At 42.0% G+C, this 25,031-nt stretch overlaps 1 protein-coding gene across 4 annotated transcripts in view; it reads right to left on the bottom strand.

The window, feature by feature from the left end:
• SNRK (SNF related kinase) overlaps positions 1 to 21,018 on the bottom strand; it is a 68,543-nt gene extending 47,525 nt beyond the window's left edge. Inside the window, exons 1-4 of one of the 4 annotated variants that reach the window (XM_049861929.1) lie at positions 20,883 to 21,018; positions 16,566 to 16,615; positions 4,670 to 4,818; positions 1,014 to 1,708 (exon numbers count right to left, since the gene is read on the bottom strand). In XM_049861929.1, the coding sequence (XP_049717886.1) occupies positions 1,014 to 1,602 (589 nt within the window). In that variant the 5' untranslated portion in view covers positions 1,603 to 1,708; positions 4,670 to 4,818; positions 16,566 to 16,615; positions 20,883 to 21,018. The remainder of the gene's footprint in view (positions 1 to 1,013; positions 1,709 to 4,669; positions 4,819 to 16,565; positions 16,616 to 20,882) is intronic. The other 3 variants (XM_049861927.1, XM_049861928.1, XM_049861926.1) reach the window with 3 other exon arrangements.
• Positions 21,019 to 25,031: the final 4,013 nt, after the last annotated feature.

Genomic DNA, 25,031 nt, shown 5'->3' with positions numbered 1-25,031 from the left:
TAACATGAAAAGCAGTGTCTTGGTGTACTGGATATTTGGCATAACGTCAGCAATCTTCTGTATCCCGCATTTCAACTGATCAGAATGCAAATGGAAGACTCCTCATTTATGATGTTTGACATCATCATATGCATTTAACATTACGGCATATTTTTTTCAGATTAAACTAAAAATGTAAAATCTGACCACACCTTCAAATTAACAAAGCCTTAAAAATTAATTCCTACACTACTTTCAACGGGACAAAGCTGACATAGCTGAAAAGCGATAAACACCTTCGCCACCAGGAGATAACTCATGACAAGTGAATGAGAGAATAAGTGTGTTGGCAGTAGAGGAGGACAGCAGGCTGGGAATGTCAATGGCCGCCACTATCCTAGAATCTACCATGTTGCAGGCACTAGCATGTCAGTTTCCTATTTTGTACAATGAGATTGGCAATAGCAATCACACAGGTCACTGTGAAAAGTAAACAAGATAATGTAAATACAATACCTGTACCATATTTAATCCTATTTTACTGATGAAGAAATAAAGCCAAGAGAGGTCAGGTACCTTTTTCAATGTCATTGTTAATAAATGACTCCAATGTTCAACTTCACACTGCACTATAATAATCATAATACCTCTCCACTATGAGTCTAAAATACTGTTAAAAGGGATTCACAGGAAGGAGATAGCTAGGGCCAACCACTACCAGAAGAATCTAAGAAGACAAGAAAAGTACACAGACCTTAAAAAAATTATAATGTGCAGATAAGAGGTTACCTTCAACGATAACTTACTCATTTTCTTTTGTGGCGACAAACTTGATATTTGCCATCTAAAGGTTGAAACAGACTAACTGCCAGCTTTCGGGATATTACAGCATTCATGAAACCAGTTCTGTTAATTAGAACCCTTAATAATAGAAATTCTTTCACACGTTATTTTTCGATAAACAACCAATGTGACCACCTAAACTCTAGCTGGTAGAATTCAAGCGGGCAAATAATGGACAGAAGGTTACCTACCTACCGCGGGTGCATCATACTCATCGCCGAGCAGGATTTCCGGAGCAGAATACGCAAGCGATCCACAACTTGTGGTCAGCTTCTTCCCTGGCTGAAATTTGTTGCTGAAACCAAAGTCTGTCAACTTTACAAGACCTTGTTTTTCAAAGAAGACCACATTCTCCGGTTTTAAGTCTCTGTGAACTACATGGAGTTTATGGCAGTAAGATATAGCATGAACTATCTGAGCAAAGTATTTCTTGGCCAAGTCTTCATTTAGACCCTCCTCATGTTTCATTATGTAATCAAACATGTCGCCTCCATCCCCAAGTTCCAGAATAAGATATAGTTTGGTCTGGGTGTCAATAACTTCGTAAAGGCGTACAATGTTAGGATGCTGCACGAGTTTCATACATCTCACTTCTTGGAAAAGATGACCAGTGGCTAGTGTGTCCAGCTTTGTCTTGTCAATAACTTTTACTGCCACCTTTTCACCTGTGAAAACATGCCTGGCAAGTTTAACCACTGCAAAATGACCTCGACCCAAGGTTTTATCCAGATCATATAATCCAGCAATCTTCCCATCATATCCTCTCTTGAATCCTGCCATGCTGGTCCAACAGAAGAAGAAATATTTAGACTTTTTGAAATGGATCTTCTCATATAAGAATATCTGGTGAAAATAAAGAATTCATTTTCAATGTCGCCATGGACATCTATAAAATAAGAGGAGAAACAAAATTGTATTTCTCTAACTTTTCCTTTTATAAAAAAAAAAATTATAGCATACTTAAAAATGGCTTCATTTTGCTTTTTATTTCCAGAGAAGCACAGAAGTAAATAAGTTGAGACATAAAATGAGTCAGGGTCATTTATAAGATCTTATTTCCATATTTACGGTTCTTTAGAAAGGTTGAGAATTTTAAATGTCAAAGAAAATTTTGCAGAATAAAAAATTAGTTCAGTCAGAGACACTTTTTTGCTGATGTCAGAAATAAGAAAGCTGGTAAGTTTGATGAGCTATGCTTAAAAAGCAAACATTTTCCAAAAGTAGTATCAATTAGTGGCTTAATAAACAAGGCAAGATTTGACAAGAAGGGGAAAACAAAGAATAAACATTTGGACAGAAATCCAGCAAACTCTTCCTGTTATTCCAAGGCTAGCACTATTTCCTGTAAGCGCACATAAGCCCCTTCAGCGAAGCCTTCTCTAACTCTCCCAGCTGGAATTTCCCTTCCCTTCTTTAACTTTCCAACATTCTCTAAGACACCTCCATTTTACAGGTATTTATTCTATAGGTATTTGGGTACACCATCTCCATCCTGAGACTGGAAGCTTCTTGAGGACCTTCTCTTACAAGGTTCTATTTGCTCTTCTGTCTTCCACGAATACCTTTACATATGGCAGGTACTTAAGACTGTTTTGTTAAATTTTCGAATTCAGATTTTTAAAAAATTTTACAAGCAATGACTTGCTCTTGTGTTACTAGTGCCTAAAACGATAGCTCTCACATAATGGGTGCTTAATAATAAATATGTGCTGGCTGACTGGTAACTCCCTCTTTCTATTGCCTATCTTTATTACGGTTTTCCAATCCTCCAACATAATCCACTAGGATCTGCTTATATTTTAAGGATAAACAAGCATGCATTCTTGAAGACCATTTAATTTTGGATGTACTCAGAAAAAAAAAAAGCAATATATAAAAGCATACAAATCAATATGCTATTTCAAATCCCACAGGCTGAACTCATACCGTTATTTTGTCTGACCAAAAATTAATAAAAATAAGTAACAAAATCCAACAAGGAACACAGCAACCTCCCAAAACTAGCTCTGTTTCCTATTAGCGCATATCTGTGCCTTTGGTGAAAACTTCTGTAATGCTCCCAGTGTAGTTTTACACTTTCAGTTACATATTGTTAAGACCACGACTTATTTACCCCACTTAGTTGGCAATATTTTAAAAAATTAAATTGTATATACAAATAGGTAGGTTTTTTTTAAAGCATTATCATTAAATTCCTTTAAATCTCAATTTTACTTAAAATAGAAGAAAATCTAACATTTTACTAAAAACCTACTATATGTCTGTATTTGTACAAACTGCACCAAACTGGATTGTTTCATTGGATCTTTACAATCCTAGGTACTAATCCCATTTTTAGAGTCAAGGAAACAGGCTCCATTTTGGCTATAAATAACATATTAAATGTTGAAGCTAGAGTTAAAACCTAATTTTTATGTCAAAGCCTATACTCTTATAAACTTTCTGACTATACCAAAGGATGTTACATTTAGGATAATATCTTAAGAGTTAAAAACCAACTATCAAAGAGGCATAAGGTCATTCTCACATGCAAACTGAAATTATCTGAATCACATAACTAGGGCTACCTTAAAATATGTATATACCATTAACTTAAAAACCCAATGTTAATAAATTTACTACTTTTTTTTTTTTTTAGTAACTATTAGAATAATAAATAGCAACTACCATTCACTATGACATGCCAGTCATGCACCAAAAATGCTTCACATTATCCTCATTTAATCTTTGTAACTGCCCTCAGAGAAAGGGATCTTTAGCCCCATTTTGAGACACTGAAATGTAAAGTAACCTGGCCTAGCCCACAGGGCCAGCCTGTAACAGAGCTGGGATTCAAACCCAGGGCCATCTGACACCAAAGTCTGTGCTTTTAACCAATGTGCTACACCCTGAACCGAAACAAAATTATTAATACTTCTACTAGGATTTTAAAATAAGAAACCAGTACAATTTACAGGTGGCGGAGAAAAAGCAGATTTCCTCTATACTGTGTATCAGCCCTGTCTCTGAGTTAATATATTATTTCAATGAGAGGATTAAAAGGAAAATCCAAATGGAAAGGAAGGCCTTGCTTTCTTTAGTCAGTAGTTACCCAAAAGAAGCTTTAACTCAGGTACATTTAATTTTCAAAAATAAAATTATAGGCTAACCCCATTGGGCAGAAAGTTATCTTAAATCTTCAGTTTCAATTAATTATCAGGGAAATAACTATTCTTAAAATTCTTCCCAAGTCTATGTTTCTATTGTACAAGCTTGCACAGGCAACATTACCTTTCAAAACAGACTTCAGATCACCTTCAAGTTATATAATCTTTGTTCTTTTCATGCATCATTTTAGTTTAGATGTGTTCCTGGCAAATGGTATATAAATTAGATTTTCATAAACAAATCAGAGTTTTGGTTTTTATTTAAAACTATTTAATTATAAAAGTAATAAATGAGAAAATCTTTTTCTCAGGGTCTCAGATACCCAGAGATAATCACTTCCCAGACCTGTGCCAGCAAAGGGGCGCAATGAAATAATTTCTCATCTACTAGGGAGCTCACAGGGAAGGAACAGCGTCACTTCGTAATCGTAAAGTATCATATAGTAAAATGATTAATCACTTGTACTATCAAAAAATTTGCTTTTTGTACAGTATCCCTACTTAGAGTCTATGGAACTGTAATTAAATTGAATACCTACGAACAAGCCGTCATGATTAACAGCAAGTTGGGAGGAAAAAAATCCTTGTTATTGAACATCTTTTTAAACACTAGCCCACTGTCTAGTCCTACTATCATGTGCATTTGGTGTTAACATAGGAAATAATTAAATCATTTTTGATACTTGAGGATCTTGCAGTACCTAAAAGTCATTCTGAGTATCGATGTCAACGTTACGATGTGGCTTATGGATTGTTAAGGGTGAATTTGTACTAACTCGAAGACGTACCCTGCGAGCCGCATACTGAATAATCCTTAGTATCGCTATGTTTTCTCGGTTGTGTCTTCCTCCTGCAAGAAAATAAAGAAAAAGATATTAGTTAGTTTAGTTCTGTTTAACTTTGTTTAAAATCATATAGCCTAAAGCTGGATTTAGATAAAAGGATAAAAATGGCAAAAATCTGTTTTTAGTGGCCCCCAAAACCAAAAGCCCACTGCCATCGAATTGATTCCAACTCACAGTGACCCCATAGGGTTTCCAAGGCTCTAAATCCTTATAGTAGCAGACTGCCACATCTTTCTCCCTTGGAGCCGCTGGTGGTTTCGAACCTCCTACCTTTTGGTTAGCAGTCGATCGCTTTAACCACTGCACCACCAGGGCTCCTTTTTAGTGGCCCAGTCACCCCCTATTCTGCTGTTTCCTCTATGAATGACAATCCCTTTAAGGAACTTCAGTAAATAAGAATTTCAGAGTGAACAGGTATAGAGAGATTGTTCCACGTAGACAGCTCAGGAAGTCTGTTCCAATGACTTAGTCAGGGTGGAAGACAAAGAAAATCACAATGAACAGCGTGCTCACCATTTTCTAAATGCCTCCTGGGTAATAGGCACCAAACGAACACTTCACTAAAATCCTCACTATAAGCCTGCAAAGTAGGTACAATGAAGCTAGACTTGCCCGATAAGCAGCAGTGGCGTGGCTCTAATCCTGCTCAGCCTGGCTTCGAAGCTCACCTCATCTCCAGGAACCTCTATGGCTCACGAAACACACACTACAACAGCCAAGGAAGGCCACCTTTCCAACATGCTGTCATCTAGCAGGCTCACAGGAATCAATTATAATGCCAACATCAGCAAACACACAAAACACCTCTGTACTGGAAGCTTTCTATTTGATAGTAAAATAGAAACCATAACTATGAACAAAGAGAATGTGTGCAGGCCACAGCACAGCGAGAATACTGCCTGAAGTAGTGCTGCAGGCCTTTCTGCTACGCTGAAATAGCACACAGATAACCGAAAGGCCTAAACATTCACACTGCCGCTGTTGTTTAGTTGCCATTAAGTCGATTCAAACTCGGCAGCCGCATGTGTGCAGAGTAGAACTGCTCCATAATGTTTTCGAGGCGGTGACCTGTCAGAAGCACCTTCTGAAAGGTGCCTTATTGCCGAGGCACCTCTGCGTGGATCTGAACTGCTGACCTTTAGGTTCCTAGTACAGCACTTAAATATTTGTGCTACTCAGGGACTCCCAAACATTCGTATTTGTTGTTGGTGTTAGGTGCCCTCGACTCGTTTTTGACTGATAGTGATCCCATGTGACAGAACAGAGCTGCCCCATAGGTTTTTCTTGGCTATTATTATTTTTTTTTTATAATCTTACGGTAGCACATTGCCAGGTCTTTCTCCCACAGGGCCACAGGGTAGTTTCAAACCGCCAACCTTTAGGTTAACAGCTGAGTGCTTAATCTCATGGCAATTTACATTACACATTAAAGATGAGTTGTACTGGGGTAATCATTAAGCCCAAACTCAGGTGAGCTTGGGGGAAAAGGAATTCAAAGAGGTGGGGGAAAGGCGACAAGAAAGGTGATCTCTGGAAGTGAAAACAAGTCTACTGCAGGGAAGGAGGGGATGAGGAGAGACGGAGACAGTTCTGCAGCACAAATGGGGCCAGCAAAGCCATGGGCACAGGCCTACGTCTAGTCACACAGCAGCAGGATGCCTACCTGGTCCTTCAGCTCCAAGTGGGATATGGTGGCTCCTCCACTACCCTTGCCTGCTTCTCTTTCCAGCAACCCTCTTTCCATCCACTGTCTCTTAGCAAGGCAGTCTGGTAGGCCAGTGGTTGGACATTGGCTATAAAAGGCAACAGCTGGATACGAATCCCAGCTCCACCAATCACTAGCCACAGAACTTCAGGAAGTTACCTGACCTCTCTGTATGGTTGGTTTTCTCATCAGAAAATGTGAGAAATAAGGATTAAATGAGTTAACACAGGTAAAAAAAATTTAGAATAGGGCCTGGCACAGAGTAGCATTCAGCAAACACTAACTACCAGTACCACCACCATTGCTATAATGATGGTGTGTACTCCCTCTCCCATCCAGCAGATAGTCTCCCAGTTTTCCACTCCACTTCGAAAGAATCAATTTACTTAGCTATCGTCCCTTTTGCTTTCAGAGAAATGCTGTTGTTCAGTTTCCTAAAATGTACCAAACTGAAAATGAGTGCTGTTAAGATAGCAAAAAAAAAAGAAATATATGTCTCTAGCTGGGCATTAGACATGTATTTGCTTTTAAAATGATATTAAGATGACTTTCTATCAGATCTACCCTTTCAAAAATAATTGAATGTTCCTTTACATTTTTCTCCCCATCCAAGTGATATAATCTTACAGAAAATTTAGAAAACACAGAACAGGAAGTAGAAAGAAAAAAGGGGCATCCATTGTCCTACCACTGAAGACCAGCCCTATTAAGATTTCAGTGGCCTTTCTGCAAATATTTATATACAGCTTCGTCTTTATTTTGTTTTACGAAGGTATCATCATTCTCTATATAACTTTATGTTTTACATCATGCTATTTTCACTTGACAACCACTTTCCTTTGTTTTACTATTTTTGTTTCAATTATGAAGGTGTTACCTGTTTAGAGCAGGAAAAAATACAATTAGATATATGGATTGGCAAGGAGAGGAGACTTTAAAAACATCCACTATCCCACCCTCAATGATAACCTCTGTTAGCGTTTTAGTACACAGCCTGCCGAAGTATTTTCTGTTGTTGTTAGGTGCCATCGAGTCAGTTCTGACTCATAGCAAGCCCATGTGCAACAGGACGAAACACTGCCCGGTCCTCAGCCATCCTTACAATCATTGTTATGCTTGAGCTCATTGTTGCAGCCACTGTGTCAATCCACCTCATTGAGGGTCTTCCTCTTTTCCGCTGACCCTGTACTCTGCCAAGCATGATGTCCTTCTCCAGGGACTCATCCCTCCTGACAACATGTCCAAAGTATGTAAGATGCAGTCTCGCCATCCTTGCTTCTAAGGAGCATTCTGTATTTTCTATGCATAATATATTCCTAGACACAAATTTTTTATAAAATGGGAAAATACACACACCGTTTTATAACTATTTTCTAAATGCATCTCTCCAAAAGCAAGTTAGAAAATTTGGAAAATGCAGAAAAGCTTAACAGAGAAAATAAAGATCATGTGTGATCTTATCCAGAATGATCTCTATTCAAGTTTGAACATGTATCCTTTATATCCCCTTCCCTTACAAAGCTATGATACTGTAAGTTCCATAACTACTTTTTCCTCTGCTTTTTTTTTTTTAATATGACGAACATTTTTCTATGCACTAAAAAGTTATTCTACATCGGTATTTTTAATGACTTCATTACTAAAATGACATTTTTTTAAACAGCAAAACCACTAAAATAGGCCATTTTAAAGTAGCCTTCTTATTTAGTATATGCTCACATATACATATATCTAGGCTGGGCCTAATTGAAACAGGCCAACTAGCCAAGAGTGTTTATGAAATGGAAATTCATGTTTGAGAAACAAGTGCTGGTATGTGTTGCAAGAATATGCTGATGTTCTCCTAGCTCAAGAGAGCAGAAGCAACTGAAGCATGCGGGTGTGGCTGGAAAAGAGGAAGGAAGTGTGGGTGGCCCTACACACATTCTGCAAGCTGCTGAAAACAGTTGTAGAACCAGCCTCTCTCAAACCTACTGTCAATTTGGAATGCACTCTGTTACTCTTGTCAAAACCCACTTTCAGCTTTTCATTGCCATCATCCCCAGTACAGTCTGGTCTGTAGATCAAACAAAAACAAATGTCTCCTACTCACACCTCTCCCAGAAGTAAGTACAAAACAGCACACTGAAGAACGACGGCTCTGCCTGGATGCCACCATGGAACAATCCATGGCGTGAGGAAGCACAGGAACCAGACAAAAAAGGGCAGGCAAATTAGGCTACTTCGACAGTCTTTCTAGATTTTGTCTGGAATATTATAAATTCTCCTCCAAAATCAAACCACCAATATTCAAATATACAAGATCTTTCCAAAAGATAAAAAAAAAGTAATAAAATGGATGTTTTAAAATCAGCCACAATACTCTCCCACTAATGCCGATAACTAAAAGTTGAGTTTTTGCAAAGTTGTGTTAAAACTATATTTAAGCTTCTTACACACAGAAATTATCTGGTATCTTTTACAACTAAGAAATGAAAGCTTTAATTCTAACCCATGGGAAATATCAGGCTAAACTGTACATCGATAGAAAAGCCAACTTACACTCTCTCGATGAATATTAAAACAAAAAAAACAAATCTGTTGCCAACGAGTTGATTCCAACTCATAGCAACCCTAGAAGACAGAATACAAATGCCCTGCAGGGTTTCCCTGGAAACCCTATGGGGCGGTCCTACTCTGTCCTACAGGGTCACTATGAGTCAGAATCGACTCGACGGCAATGGGTTTGGTTTGGTTTGGTTTTGGTAATCTTACTCCTAAAATTAACCAATATGCCACCAGGGTTTCCAAAATGGCAAAGATAACAATTAACAAAAATGGTATAGGCTGAAAAGAAGACCGTGAACTAAATCCTCAAGGAATATCAATACCCTCCAAGTCAAAGGAAACAAGCACAACCTTACCATGCAGTCGCCACTGCTGTTCTTTCTCCAAAGTAAACAATATTCCACATTTCTAGAATGGCACTACTCCTCGTGGGAGTTATCAATATAAGCTATAAATCAAAGACAAAGAAACCAGTAACAGGTTCACAGGTCCAAGGCTACAGCAGAGTCCACAGTTTTTCACTAGACTGGCTGAATATCACTACGGTCATCACGCAGGATCAGTCTGCAGCCACTAGACGACTCAAAATGGGAACTATAAATTCAAAGAGTAAGTCAGTTATTTACTATCGGAAATGTTCTAATAGGCAAAATTGTACTCCTGAATCTCTAAGAAAGTATTTTTCAAGGGAAGGCAACTACCTACTAAAGTATGTTCTAAAAGTTTTCTTCGAAGTAGCCAATTTTAATGGACTTGGGGCCTTTGAGGGGATGAGGAATGCCAAGTTGAGAAGCCTGCTCTAGACTCTCAAGGCACTGGTTGGGCTGCCAACACAGAAGACTGCCCTGAAGTGCTGGTTTCGGTGGTTTTTATTCCCTCTGAGTAAAGCGCACTTTTAACCCAGGATATACCAAGAAGCCCAAATGTATTCAGAGTCCAGGTGAATCATTAACTGAGGCAGAGTGGTAATATTATTTGTAGAGAGATAGGGGTTAACATCTGAGCCCCAAAACTTGGACCAGCAACGCAGCTAATAAGCTCAAATTCCCCAAAAAGACCTGTTTCTCGTTTAAAGTGATGAAAAATGCTCAGCTTGTCACCATTTCCACCTAAGGCAAAGTGAGACTTAAAAATTAGTATGGTAACGATCCTGGCATGAAGTGCACACATAATAAATAATGACTTAAACAAAAGCTGGTGTGTAGAAATGACTCCAAAATAACTGAAGCCAACCCACAACTACTCACTCTTGCCAGGAAAACAGAATTTAAGTTGGACATTATGGAAAATTTAAAAACTTAACCTAAATCTCCTCTCTTTCTAAGTTTTTATTAACACCGTAAAAAACTCACTTTAACTCCCTGTCACCTTCTTTTTTCCCTACTGATATTGCAAAGAAGATGGTCATTCAAAGATGCTCAAAAAAGAATGCGGGAACAGAAAAAATAAACTAATCCATAAACAAAAATTTTGGCACCTGACATTTAATCCATTTGGAGTTAAGAGACAGGATCACTGGGGATGGCCTTACACTGGTGAGATTGCAAACTATCTTTCTGAAAAGCAGTTTGGCACTATGTATACCAAGAGCTTTCAAATAATTAATATTCTTAATAATATCACAACTAAATTTGTATCTTGAAGAAATGAAGATGTAGACAAATATTTACATTCAACAAAGCACAGTGATAATTATACATGCAAAAAACCCAGAAATACCACACAGGTCAACAGTAAGGAAGAAGTTAAATCACATCCACGTTAACACTAGGCTCCTGTATTTGGAGGCTATTTAATCTCATGGGAAAAATCTCACAATACAAAGTAAAAAAATTCAAATACAAAATTTCATAGTGTATGATCCCAATTTTTAAACAAGCGTATAATTTCTGTGCATACATAGAAGACACACCAATATGATAAACTAGTAAGATCACAGACTGTTTTTCTTTTTATGCTTTTCTGTTCTTTTCAAATTTTGGCAGTGAGTATGCACTGCTTTTATAAAACAGGAAAGGCAGAGGCTATTAAAATTTTGACTTTCTGTATATAATTATGCAATTTACTTTTCCAATGAGAAATCTAAGGAATAAACCATTTTCCCTGAAAAACCCTGGTGCAAACCCTGGTGCTACGGCTGCTAACCAGAGTCAGCAGTTTGAATCCGCCAGGTGCTCCTTGGAAACTCTGAGGAGGCAGTTTTACTCTGTCCTATAGGGTCGCTATGAGTTGGAATCAACTTGATGGCACTGGGTGTGGTTTTTGTTTTTTTTGTTACAGCCTGTTAATGTAATTTTAATAAATAAGAATACTCAATGAAATATTTTGCTTCTTTCCCCTATGCAAGAAGGTATGCAATTTCTTCAGCCTGAAGAGGAAACAGAAGCTCTGAGCCTATTTTCATTAACATATATTTGAGCCCTAATTGTCTCAAGCATAGCACAGTCCCTGTCCTCTAGAACCTTACAAATGAGTTAACAGGGTCTACAGATAAAAAAAAAAAACAGATAAAAGAGAGAAATAATTATGCAAGTTAGCGGAGGTGAGGTACGTCAGAGGAAGAGTATTGCTACATGCTATAAAGTCAACTCTGACTCAGTAATCCTATAGGACAGAGCACGACTGCCCCACAGGGACTCATATGCTTTAACCTTTAGGGGAGCAGGTCGCCAGGTCTCTTCTCCCACAGAGCGGCTGGTGGGTACAAACTGCAGACCTTTCGGTTAACAGCCCAGTACATAACCACTGTCCCATCAGGGAGCTTCCAAAGGAAGAGTACAGGACACTGAAGAAGGGTAGGATCACCAAGGACAGGAACAGCCTACAGACCACCCTTCCACTGGAAGCAGTGGAACATCATTCCCGAGGAAAGGGTAAACGAAGGCAGGCCAGCTGGCTTAGGAAAGGAGACTACCAGTTTGGGTGAAGTTATGACGCGGTAAGGTAAGGAAAGAGCTGCTTCTGAAGACTCTCTAATGCTTCGTGAACTCTTTCCTTCTCAAAATTAAAACCTGAAATACTAAATAATTCACCACATGCCTCTCTTTGAGTTATACTTAAGTTTAATTAAAATATCATTAAAGGGTTGAAAATGGCCCAGGAGAAGCCCATTTTCTTCTCATCACAGAGCTGATGGGAAGCCTCAACTAAAGACAACAATCCTTTAGGTATTAATATGAAAGCAACATAGAAATAAGGCCATTAGAGAATTTGAATCCATTTAAAAAGCTGACTGCACACTTCAGAGTTCCATAAAACACCAATTTTGGTTTTGACTTACTGAATCTGCCTCATTGGTCATATATATATACATACACACACACACACACACACATTCTTTCCTAAAAAATCTACTACAGAAATGAGTCTTTACACCAAAATCACAGTTGACTTTTCTTCTTTCAATTTTTAAAAACTTCTTTGACTGCCACAATTGCCCATTTTAGAATTCTAGCTTTGTTTTAATGCATGTCTCAAACAAGGAAAAAGAATGTAATTACTGGGAATCTACGTACACACTAGGCTACATTCGTCATATCATTTAATTCCTTACAACCAGCAATATAATAGAGGCATCATATCCATATACTGATGAGAAAGCAGGGCCCAAGAGGTTAAAGACTTATTTTGCTCCAATCTACATTCAGGTAAGAGCTGCCTGGGTTGGTCTCCAAGTCCAACTGACTTCTTGGCCCTGCATTTCTTCCTGAAACAATACAATGCCTCCTTTCACCTCCTTTCTAATTCCCAAGGGAACAACTGCACTAAAATACATCTGCCTTGACATTTCGGTGTTCCTCCAATTCTGATAAGCCATGCAAGGTACTTGCCCCAGCAATCAGTTAAATGGAGGAAACTCCCTAGTGCTACTAAAGACTCACCTTATACACACTATTAACAAATAATTCCATTACAAACTTTTTTGAAATATGTTGAGAAATGAGGTTACAGCCAAACAACCATTCAAAAGACAGACCGGTAGAACGGATGGTCATGTAAAAATGGAACGGCAGCTTGAAAACAACTTCACCTTAAAGTAGGCACACAATTTTGTGATGCCAAGGGCCCTCCCCTATGGCATAGAACAGTCAACGCCAAGTAAGTAATTCAGGTAAAATTTTAACAGGATCTATTTTCTCCTTAAAAACTTTACCCTCCCCAAAACTTCAATTTTAATGTATTTTGCAAATTACATCCTCTCCATATGTTTCTGAAAGGCATTTTCCTCCACAAGATGATTAGCAAATACTCATAAAACTGAAGAGTGAAGGGCAAAATACAGCTCTGGATCATACAGAGGATATTCTCATCCCAAGTGTCTTTAGTACACTCATAATACTTTGTCAATAAAAAGGTAGGTAACCCTTAATCTGCAGAAAATGAGGTAAAACAGGACGCTAAACTTTACCATAAACTTCAATCGCTATGCTTTAGTCCACTGCTAAATAAAAAAGGCTGTTCAATATTACGGCTATTTTAAAAGGAAATTCATGAATACAGTACATTCTAGCTTCATCAGTTGTCCATAAATATTTGTAACAAATCCTTTGTCCTAAATCTAAAATGAACTTTATCTAAATAAGCCATATTATAAAGGTAAAATTTCCATCAAAATATCTAAAATATAATCCTTCTAACCAGAAGAACCAACATGGCTGAATATTAAACCAAGTTCAATACCAAAAACAACCTGCTACCGTCAAGTCGATTCCAACTCAGGGCAACCCTACAGGACAGACGACTGCCCCATAGGGTTTCTAAGGAGCAGCTGGTGGATTTAAACTGCCAGTCTTTTTGGTTAGTAGGCAAGCTCTTAATCACTGCACCACCAGGGCTCCAAGTTTAATGTACTTCAAGTATTTTTTCCTAGCTACATGGATCACAACAGTCCCATCTGCAACCTGTGATGGGGATGGCATATGACCAGGCAGCGTTTCATTCAGTTGTGCATGGGGTAGCCATGAGTCAGGGGCTGACTCAACAGCAGCTAACAACATGCAACATAAAGTAAAAGCCAATATCATAACCACAGGGGTGCGTGTGTATGTGTGAACGCATATGGGAAGAGAGAATATCAGAGAAGGAACTGGGGCAAGAGTCCTAAAATTCAGCAAAGTACCACACAGTCAACTTTTCTTATTATCTTCACCATGGAGGGATGCTTTAAAAATAATCAAAATTTATTTATTCAGCAAATATGCAGAGCAGCATCTTAGTGCAGTGGAAAGACTACCACAGGATTTAGAAGTGGACAAGTTACACAAATTCTACCTATAAAACAAAGATAATCACCGCCCTGTAGAGTTATTATGGAAGCTAAATGGGATAATACATATTAACAGGTTGGAAGTGGGACCAACATCACCTGAAGATTTTTTTTCCCACTTTTCAAAACTGGCCTCCCCCAAGAGATTTTGATACATGAGAGGGGTTTCCCATCTTATTTTGATATCAATACCCTCATCCCCAAATGGTCCAACAAACTGGTCCCTAAAAGCCTCTACCAGACATACAACGAAGGTCCCTGCCTCAAGTTGTTTACAGTTTCTTACAGGGATAGGCAGGTGGGCACAAAGAGATGTTCCTTCCCCTAAATCTGCCTTGGAGAGTTCAAGGGAGGCATCCCAGAGAAATTCACTTTTTTGTGTTACGACTTGAAATTAATGATGGCGGGAAGATGCTTTCCAGGAAGGAGTCCTGAGAAAGTTCAGTGTGACTGGGCCAATAATACAAGAGCGTGTAGCAGACAAGGTCAGACAGGTAGGCAACGACCACATATCCACAAAAAAAAAAAAAAAAACTGTTGCTGTCGAGTCTATTCTGACTCATAGCGACCCGATAGGACAGAGTAGAACTGCCCCATAGAGTTTCCAAGGAGCAAGTGCCCGGTGGATTTGAACTGCTGACCTTCTGGTTCGCAGTCGTAGCACTTAACCACTACGCCACCAGGGTTTCCCCACATACCCACAGAGCCTTGTATTTCATGCAAACGAGTTTATATTCCTCAGATTGGGGTATCCGTGCTTTAGGAATCAGCTTAAAGGTCACCATCCTGGCATCCCCTCACCCTCCCCACACTCCTGACACACCAGCCTCCGTATCCACTCTCACGGCACCATGTCCTCTTCCAGTATGGCCTTTATCACAATTGTGGTTGCATATTATTTGTGTGATCATGTGATTAATAATCTGTGCCCCCCCCCACCCCCCCAGACTAAATAAGTACTGTATAAGGCCATGTCCAGCTGTATTCACCTCGTAGCCCAGGGCCAACTGAGTACAGCATCTGCTCAAAATACACAGACACATTTTATTAAATAAAGAAATGAAGGCAGGCATTAAGAAGACAAAGAATCCTGAGCAGGGGAGCAGCAATCAGAGATGACAGTTAAATCACTCTGGTAGCAAAGTAAAGGTCAGGCTGGAAGGGCAAGACCAGAAGCTGGGAGACAGGTGAAGAGACTACTGAAAACAACTTCAGGTAAAATGATTATTTAAAGACTTAAAAATGAGGTACAGGATAAGGGTGACAGCTGAACAACATGGCGAACATAATTAACAAGAAGACTGCTGAAATGGCAAATGTTTTCTTTGATGTGTATATACATGCGTGTGTATAAAATGTAGTACCACAATTTTTAAAAACCTGAATTAAAAAAAAAATGAAGAGGGCAGTGGTGACGAGGATGTAACTGAGGAGATACGTTCTGCACGCAGAATCGAAGAACTTAATGCAGAGGAAGCAGGGCAAAGGGAAACCTAGGGTGACTCTAGATAGGTGGTGGGGCCATTCACTCAGACCAGGAATACAGGACAGGAACAAACACCTCCTGAGCATCTACTATGTGCCAGTATATATGGGAAGATTTGCTTCCACTTCTACAATTCTATCACTGAAAAGTACTTTAAATCCAACCCAGCTGTATTAAAATATGTATGGTTTCTATTAATACGCTGATGAATCTACAAACTATAGATTTTTAAAGTTTCTTTATCAAGGCACTTCTTGGGAACACTGACTGTGCGCCATGTATTACTCTGAACTGGGGATATAGAGACCGAAGACATAGTCCCTGCCTTCAATGAGGTGACATTCTTTTGAGTGTGAGAAAGATAACTGCATGTCAACAACTGAGAAACTGAGGCCCAGTGGTCTGTGATCTTACCAGTTACAGGTCCTGCTGCCCACGCGTCTGGAGTGCTGACTTGATAACCTACCTTAAATGATCCAGGTAAATACGTTGGTGAGGTGGCATGTGTTTAGATATACAGACAGATCCAACCTAGGGTCACCATGAGCCAGAACTGACTTGACAGCAACGGGTTTGGTATTTGCTTTGGGTAGAGATGCTCCAGAACTTAAAACATCACATGGGACTGGCAGACGGTGCCCTCCGACTTTGAAGTAACTGCTGAGTAGCCACATAGCAACAGGCTGAGTGGCACAACACGACAAGTAAGGAGGGGAAAAGAGGCCTGATTTTTCATTGAAGAGCCTACCTGAGCAGAGGCCAGATGCTGGAGGTGCCAAAGCAGAATCTCGGAAGGCTCTGGAAGTGACAGCAGAGAATAAATGTTCAGGGAGGGCAGAGAAGGAATCCCCTTTAGACAGGGTCCTCCCCTTAAGGCAAGAAATGGTTTCCCACGGACACAGGGCCACAACCAGAAGGAGACGTGCAGAAAAGCAGACGACGAGGAAATGACCCACAGCGTGAATAACGCAGCTCCGGACCATCCACACAGTCCCGGTGCCCATACACACACACAAAACCAAACCCACTGCCGCCGGGTCGATTCCGAATCATAGCGACCCTACAGAACAGAGTAGAACTGCCCCACAGGGTCTCCAAGGAGTGCCTGCCAGATTCGAACTGCTGATCTTTTGGTTAGCAGCCACAGCAATTAACCACTACACCACCAGGGTTTCCTCCAGTGCCCACAGTCACTCAAAGTGCCATTAAGCCCAGGCAATTTTATACCAGCTCTTCCCAACGAAAAATACCCAAAACCCTTCCTCTCCCACCCCCTTAAGCTACTACCCCCACTTCTCCCCCTTCCTTTTTAAACTCTTTGAAAAACAGCAGCGGCACTGTCTCTCCCTCAAGTCCCTTTCACCCACTTGGATCTAAGTTCTTTCCCCACCACTTGGCCTTATCTTCAGATCCTTCCTGAACCCTCTGAGCCCTTTCCCCTTTTCTCAGCCTGGGAACTCCACCAGTCCTTCAAGCCAGCTCATCTACTACCACCTCTGTCAACCATTCCCAAATCAGGTTATTCATTGCCCCCATCTCTGTGTCTCTCCTCCGGGATTTGCCTATGCCTCACCACAGCACTCATCTGATCACACTGTTACTGTTCACCCAGGTTATCTACCAATAAACTCCCCCCCCCACCCACACACAATGGCCCATAAGCTCCTTAAGGCAGAGCTGGTTTTTATTCACTTTTCTATTACTACTACCCTCTAACCCAAAAAAAAACCCATTGCTGTAGAGTGGGTTCCGACTCATAACAACCCTAGAGGACAGAGTAGAACTGCCCCATAGTGTTTCCAAAGCTGTAATCTCCATGGAAGCAGCGAGGAGCTGGTGGGTTTGAACCACTGATCTTTTGGTTAGCAGCCGAGCTTTTAACCACTGCACCACCAGGGCTCTTTACCCTCTAACCCAAGCCAGAAGCCAAACCCACTGCCCTCTAGTAGATTACAACAGGGTTTCCAAGGCTGTAAATCTTTATGGAAGCAGGATGTCACGTCTTTATCCCTCAGAGAGGCCAGTGAGTTCAAACCTCTGACCATTCGGTTAGAGCCGAGTGCTTTAACTACCGTGCTACCAGGGCTCCCTCTCTAACTCCCAAACCCTACAGGACAGAGTAGGACTGCCTCATAGGGTTTCCAAGGCTGTAATCTTTACAGAAGCAGACTGCCACATCTTTCTCTGGCAGAGTAGCTGGTGGGCTCGAAGCACTGACCTTTCAGTTACCAGCTGAGTGCTTAACTACCGGTGCCATCAAGGCTCCTCCTTCTAACCCAGGGCCCCAAAAACAGACACACAAAGGTTCCATGAATAAAAAATCAAAGGTTACATTTGTCTTTAAAACTTCTAGGATCTATGCAACTTTTCCACCTAAACTGCGCTAAGACTTTACCTACACATACACGCACACCAAAAAGTACCTAAATTCTGAATAACAGTTTTTCAACAAAAGCATCTTGGCTAAAACCTCTGTCTTTTAGTTGATAAGCAAACAGCGGGGAGGCAGTTAAACCAAGGCTTTACAGTTTCTCAGTTATGTTTTTAATTCCTAAAATTCTGGCCACATGTTAAGTTTGCTTGCACCCTTTTCTTTCTGGGCAATACAACAAGCTCTTAGGTTCAGACAAGCTGCTACAGGGAGGAAATCATGCCTTATTTATACCAGGGCTTAGAGCCATGGCTGCTCAATATCTCCAAAAATAAACAACTTTTTTCTATTTAGTTTCACTTTCTATATGAGGGAAACACCCATAGTATTTCCTGTGACTACTAAAAATATGAAAGCCCTTCAATTTTAATAAAAGCCAAAACATTAAACTCGTTGCCGTTCAGTCGATTTCGACTCATAGTGACCGTATAGGACAGAGTAGAGCTGCCCCATAGGGCTTCCAAGGAACGGCCGGTGGATTCAAACTGCCGACCTTTTGGTTCGCAGCTGAGCTCTTAACCGCTGGGCCACCAGGGCTCTAATTTTAATAAAACCAAAACCAAACTCGTTGCCATCGAGTTAATTTCAACTCATAGTGACCCTATAGGACAGAACAGAACTGCCTCATAGGGTTTCCAAGGCTGTACTCTTTACAGAAGCAGACTGACATCTTCCTCCGGCAGAGCGGCTGGTGGGTTCGAACCACCAACCTTCCCATGTATAGCCAAGCCCTTAACCACTGAGCCACCATGGCTCCTCTCAATTTTAATAAGTACATTTAATAAGCCTTCCTTTTAGGATTATGAGACTAAATTTGAACCATAAAGGCCCCATGTATATTTCTGATTGAGAAAAATAAAAACAACTCCTGACTTCCAGTGTGTTTTAAACTAATGGATCTTACTGCAATAATAATGAGAAAAATTTACCCAGAATCACAAAGAATTAATAGTTAGCGTAATTTTTGTATACAAACACAACCATAAAAACCGATTATGCAAAATTTTAAAAGATAGAAAGGTGGCACTCAAAGCCAAAGGCTGAAAGAGTCCATGTCCAGAAAGCCTTGAAGATAAGAGTATTTAAGAAAACAAGCATTGTGAACCTGACTGCCAATTCCTACACGGCTTCATGTGACCTTGGGAATGTCATGTAATTTCTCTCATTTCTAGTTCTGCAAAATGGGAATGCCACCTCTTTTCCTCACAGGGACAATTATACAGACATTTGGATAAAACAGTCAATTTTTTGTTTTTTGTTTTGTTTTGTTTTAAAGAAGATAGTCTGATTAGTGATTGTCAATCATCACTTGTACAGTATATTCCTCTTCAGGAATCCAATTCCCAGAGAAATATTTAAGCAGACGCTGAAGACAGATTTCCTTAAGGGAATGATTTTATAAATCTGGGAAGCAATGTATCAAGATTGTAAATTAACAAATTGATTACATAAGCCCTGACAACCCCCAGGCTTTAAAGTACATCCTGATAAATTACAGACAACCGTCTCATTGCGGACACAGCTTCACAAGCCCATACAAGAATCCCAAACGGAGGCATTCAATGTTTGACAGAAATTTGGTGCAAATTCACCAGGATGCCCAACATTTGCAGCTCCATCGCTTGCAAGCCTTTAAACTTCACAAAATGCGAAACCGGTTAAAGTCAGCTTTTGAGAATACACTCAATTAAAAGAAAGGGGGGAAAAAAAGTAATTTGACAGTTTGAAAAGTCCTGTATCTTCGGAAGTCTACAGATTCAAGAAGTCTACGGCTAAATTTCCCACAAATCCCCAACTGGAACCGAACTCCCTCTGAAGCTACTGGGTTGTATTTGATCCAACTGTTAGGAATAGCAGAGGTCCAGAACACCCAGGACGAAAGCCTGCCACTTTCCTGGATCCCAAGTCCAAGTAAAAGGCAGGAAGGTCTTTGTAAAATGGTCCAGAAAGAAATCAACAGGCGATGACTACAAAAAGGAACGGAGGTTTCCCAAAAGCAAAAAAAAATCCTAGCTCTCCCTCGGGGACGGCACTGCTCCTCCTTCCTACCCCGTTGCCCTTTCCCTACCGACAACAACATCCCCGATCTATTGTAAGGCTGCATTTTATCGAGGAACCCCCTGGCTGCGGCCAGATCTTCAGATTCCTTTGAAAAAGGAAAACAAATTGAGAGGACAGAACACACCCTGCTGAGGGAACCTGAGCGCGGGGAGCCGGACAGGGCGCCGCGGCCCCGCGGGCGCCGCACTCGGCCCGCTCCGGGGCGGGGCGCGGGGATGCGGGCGCCTCCCGAGGTGCCGCAATCCCGCCGCGGCCGCAAGGGCAGGGCCTCCGGGCACCCGCGGCCGGCCGCCGCAGTGACGGTCCCGCCCGGGCCCCGCCGCCGCCCAGCCGCCAGGCCGCGCCACCGCCGCGCAGGGTCGGGGCCGCCGCAGCCCGGGCCCCGGGTCCTCCCGGGCCGCGCGCTGAGGCCGGCTCCGGGCGCGGGGAGCGCGCAACTTACTTTCCGCCCGCGGCGGCCGCCCGGCCCGCGCTCCCAGCCCGGGAGCCGCGGGGACTGCCGAGGCGCCGAGGCCGGCCCCGCGCCCCCGCCCACGGCCGCCGCGCCCCGCCGCGCTCAGCGCCGGCCCCTACCTCAGCCAGCAGACGGCCGTCGGTCCGCAGCGGCCGCGGCGCTGAAGACTCCCTCCCAGCCGCCCGGTGCCCGCAGCCAGCGCTAATCATAATACCGAGCGGGCGGCCGGCCGCGGTGGGGGTGAGAGCAGAGCTGCGCCTGCGCGGGCGGCGCGTCACTGTGACGCGGGCGACGGGGCGGGGCCGCGGGCGGGGCGGGGCGGGGCGGGGCGGGGCGGCGCGCACCTGCGGGCCCCGGGGCGCGGGCTGCTGGAGGGCGTGCTGGCAGGGACCCGACCGGAGCGGATCTGGACTGCGGCTGGCGGGAGGAAGCGGGCGAAGTGCCCGGGGAGGATGGGGGACTGTGGAGGAGGAAGCACCAGGGACACCGGACAATGGCCGGAAAAAGTAGCGCGAGCTGTCGGGGGAAATCGGAGCGAAGGAACCGCGCTCGCACTTGACTCTGCTTCTGAGGCGGGGGGCGGAGGGAGGCCGGAGAGCGGGGTTCACCCGATCTCCCGCCCAGGTCGAAGAAAGGCGGAAAAAATTTATACGCATATATGTGTGTGTGTGACTACGTCTCACATGCTTCGGACACGTTATCAGGAGGAATCAGTCGCTGGAGAAGGACATCATGCTTGGTGAAGTAGAGGGTCAGCGAAAAAGAGGAGGACCCTCAACGAGATGGATTGACACAGTGGCTGCTACAAGGGGCTCATGCATAGCAACAATTGTGAGGATGGCGCAGGACCGGGCGGTGTTTCGATCCCTTGTGTGTATGGTCGCTATGAGATGGAACCTATTCCACAGCACCTAACAACAACATGTATGTGGGTGTGTGTATATGTATACATATGTAAAACCAAACCCGTTGCGGTCGAGTGGATTCCAACTCATAGTGACCCTATAGGACAGAGAAGAACTGCCCCACAGGGTTTCCAAGGAGCGCCTGGTGGATTGGAACTGCTGACCTTTGGGTTAGCAGCCGTAGCTGTTAACCACTAGCCACTAGGGTTTCAATAAATAAATATATATATGTATATATACATTTTGTTGTTAGGTGCCCTGGAGTCAGTTGAACTTATAGCCGACCCTATAGAACAGAGTAGAGCCCCATAGGGTTTATATATACTTGCATGTATGTGTATTTACACATATGTTCGTTCTCTGCAGTTAATTCCTTATGGGAATCTGATTTGAAAGACTTTTGTTGATCCTGTTGTTATTTAAACAAAGGAGAGAAGCCCAGCATCTAAATGCAGTGCTGGTTTTAAAGGTCAGCAGAGACACTGGCTCAACCAGACTGTCTCCTCTGGAAACAGCATGGAAAGGTAAAAGGTAGTGTAAAGTATTAAAATACATGAAGTCTGGGCTGAAAAACACACCAGGCATTAGTCGTGGCACTGGATGGTTCCGTGGATCATGGGTCAGGTGCCTGGGAAGGGAGTTTAGAGCAGGCTGGAGGGGTCGGGGTGGGGGTGGGAGGAAGGCAGCTCCTGGTTCCCACCCCTGAACCTTTGGCACATGGACATTGGCTCTCCAGGGTTCCTGGAAGGGAGCCCCAACAAACTGGATACCAGGTTCCTCCAACCCACTTTTCCCCCTTTCTGCCCTCACCCAAGAAAGAACCCCTGACAAAGAAGGACATAACACCAAAAAAAAAAAAAAAAAAAGCTGCCTAGATGCACCAAGTTTGGTTAGATTGACAGGATTGAGAAATTTAGATGGCCTTAGCAAACCTCTGCAAACCTGCAAATGTCAGAAGCCTTTTCTTGCAGCCTTTCTCCACAGCATCCACTTTGCATGTCTCGAGATGATTGGGAGGCAGGAATGGATTGTTAGAAGGTGCAAACCCTTTGAGTCTCAGGCTTAAAAGGTAAGGTTTTCTGTTAAAGGGGGACTCCCAGTTACCCTTATGCCTTGGCATTGAGTGATGGAGTCTGTGCCCAGGAAAGCCTCAGGCTGGGCCTTTGCCTCTCAGGGCTGAGTCAAGACCCCATCTCTGGGATTTCTCTGACTAGGAAAAACCATACAAGAATAATCTCGTTTTCACGTTGCCATTCTAACTAGCAGCATGTTAAGCAAGAGCTCCTAATTTGGATTCATAGAATTCGTTCCTTTGTGGCTAGAAAGCTGGGAAGGCCATGCACCTTCTCCCTCAGGGAGGTATCATTTCTCAGGGAACCCTGTAGCCAACTAAAGGGAAAAAAATACCACTCTAATGGTCTCCCAAGGGAATTCCAGTGGTTAAAGGCCTCCACCCACAGGTCTCTAGTCCCAGAGATGTAACAGTACCACACACACAGTGGTCATAATAAATAAGCCCTTGAAAAATAGAGCATTTATAATATCATTGCTCTGTAACTGAGGTTTTGAATAAATTTTGTAAGAATAACGAGGGCATACAACTCTTCAGACGTGGATTGGACTGGACAATGAAGGTTGGAGAGGGATGCTGGTGAGGAGTGAGCTTCTTGGATCAGGTGGACACTTGAGACTACGTTGGCATCTTCTGCCTGGAGGGGAGATGAGAGGGTGGAGGGGGTTAGAAGCTGGCGAAATGGACACCAAAAGAGAGAGTGGAGGGAGAGAGCAGACTGTCTCATTAGGGGGAGAGTAATTGGAAGTATGTAGCAAGGTGTATATGGGTTTTTGTGTGAGAGACTGACTTGTAAACTTTCACTTAAAGCACAATAAAAATTATAAAAAATAAAGAATAACGAGGGCAGAGGAATAGCAAAACAATGAATTAAAAGGAACATAACAATAAAGTGATTTAAGTAAAGTCGGCTCCAACTCTCCGCCAGCGAGAGGGAATGCAGTACTGGCCATGTGTTAAATCATTTATTCATCTCCAGCGTTTCTTGGGAAGCTGGAGTGCTGCTGGCAAGAATGTGACCCATTTTCAGTTCTACACCATAAATGTGGTAACATGATCTGATTATGCTCGGGTAATATTTTAAAATTTCAAGTACAAATTAAAATATTATTCCGTAACTTCGAATTTAAGCAAATGTGCTTCTTGTTAATGAAGAAACCCCTTCTCTAGTCTGCCCTGGGGCTTTCTCTAACATGCGCTGCTTTTTTAATGTTAGGTCTTTTTATGGACCTGTAAGAAGCTTTAATTAGATATACAGCACTCTACAGAACGACAAGATGGGACATGCAGGCTTGTATTACAGTCCCTGTGATTCAGATCTCAAAAATAACATAATGCCACCGATTTAAGGAAGAAGTTGTTTATTGGAACGAAAACCAGGGAGATGCTACAAATTAGATCAAGATGTGAAAAGCTCGCAGATTCATGAAAGAATTGCTGTTTTCATCTCGGGCCCCCCAGAAGGAGCGTGTGTGCCAAGGTTATTTTCTCTAGATGCTGTTAGTTTTCAGAATTTACAAAAAATTAAAAATAAGTATATTTAAAGCCACATACTGAGTATGCATGCACAATTCATTCTTGAGTTGTGACTTTTAACTTAATGCGGTTTCCTTTTACACATTTAATCAGTCGTTTTGTACGTTGATAATTTGTGCTTTCCTAAATCCTGGCTTCGTCCGAGTAGGATCAAAATAAAACTTTATTGGAAAGGCCTAAGAGTTTTCAAAGACTTTATCTCCAACCCCCTGCCATCAGTTAACATTTCTAACTCTTATCTCAGATGTCGTTATGGCCCAGTGGGTATAATTTATATTTATATACATACATACGAATATATTATAGATAGATATATATATGATCGATATATGATAGTTGCAGACAAGGATTGAAAATGTCGTCCTTTATATATGCTCGTTCACCACCTTTGAACTAGGAGACAGGGCTGACATTAAATCCTAGCTCTATCACTAAGAGGTGTAGGGCCTTAGGCAAGTTGCTTAACCTTGTACCTGTTTCCTCATCTGTAAAATGGGAATGATAGTAATGATAACAGCACCTTCCTTAAAAGGTTTATGTGAAGTGGTGGTTCTCACAATTCGTTCCCTGGGCCAGCAGCATCAGCATAAATTCTTGACCCCCACCTCGGGCCTACTAAATCAGAGACTCTGGAATGTCTGCTTCAAGATGTCCAGGAGATTCTGATGCAGGCAAGATTTTGAGAACCAGTGTTGACTGGATTAAGTGAGTTTACATAAAGCATTAAAACAATGCCTGGTACAGTATATAAATGA

Source organism: Elephas maximus, chromosome 20 (genome assembly GCF_024166365.1).
Source record: "Elephas maximus indicus isolate mEleMax1 chromosome 20, mEleMax1 primary haplotype, whole genome shotgun sequence".
Taxonomy (NCBI): Eukaryota; Metazoa; Chordata; class Mammalia; order Proboscidea; family Elephantidae; genus Elephas; species Elephas maximus.
This window is presented reverse-complemented; position numbering and strand designations above follow the sequence as displayed.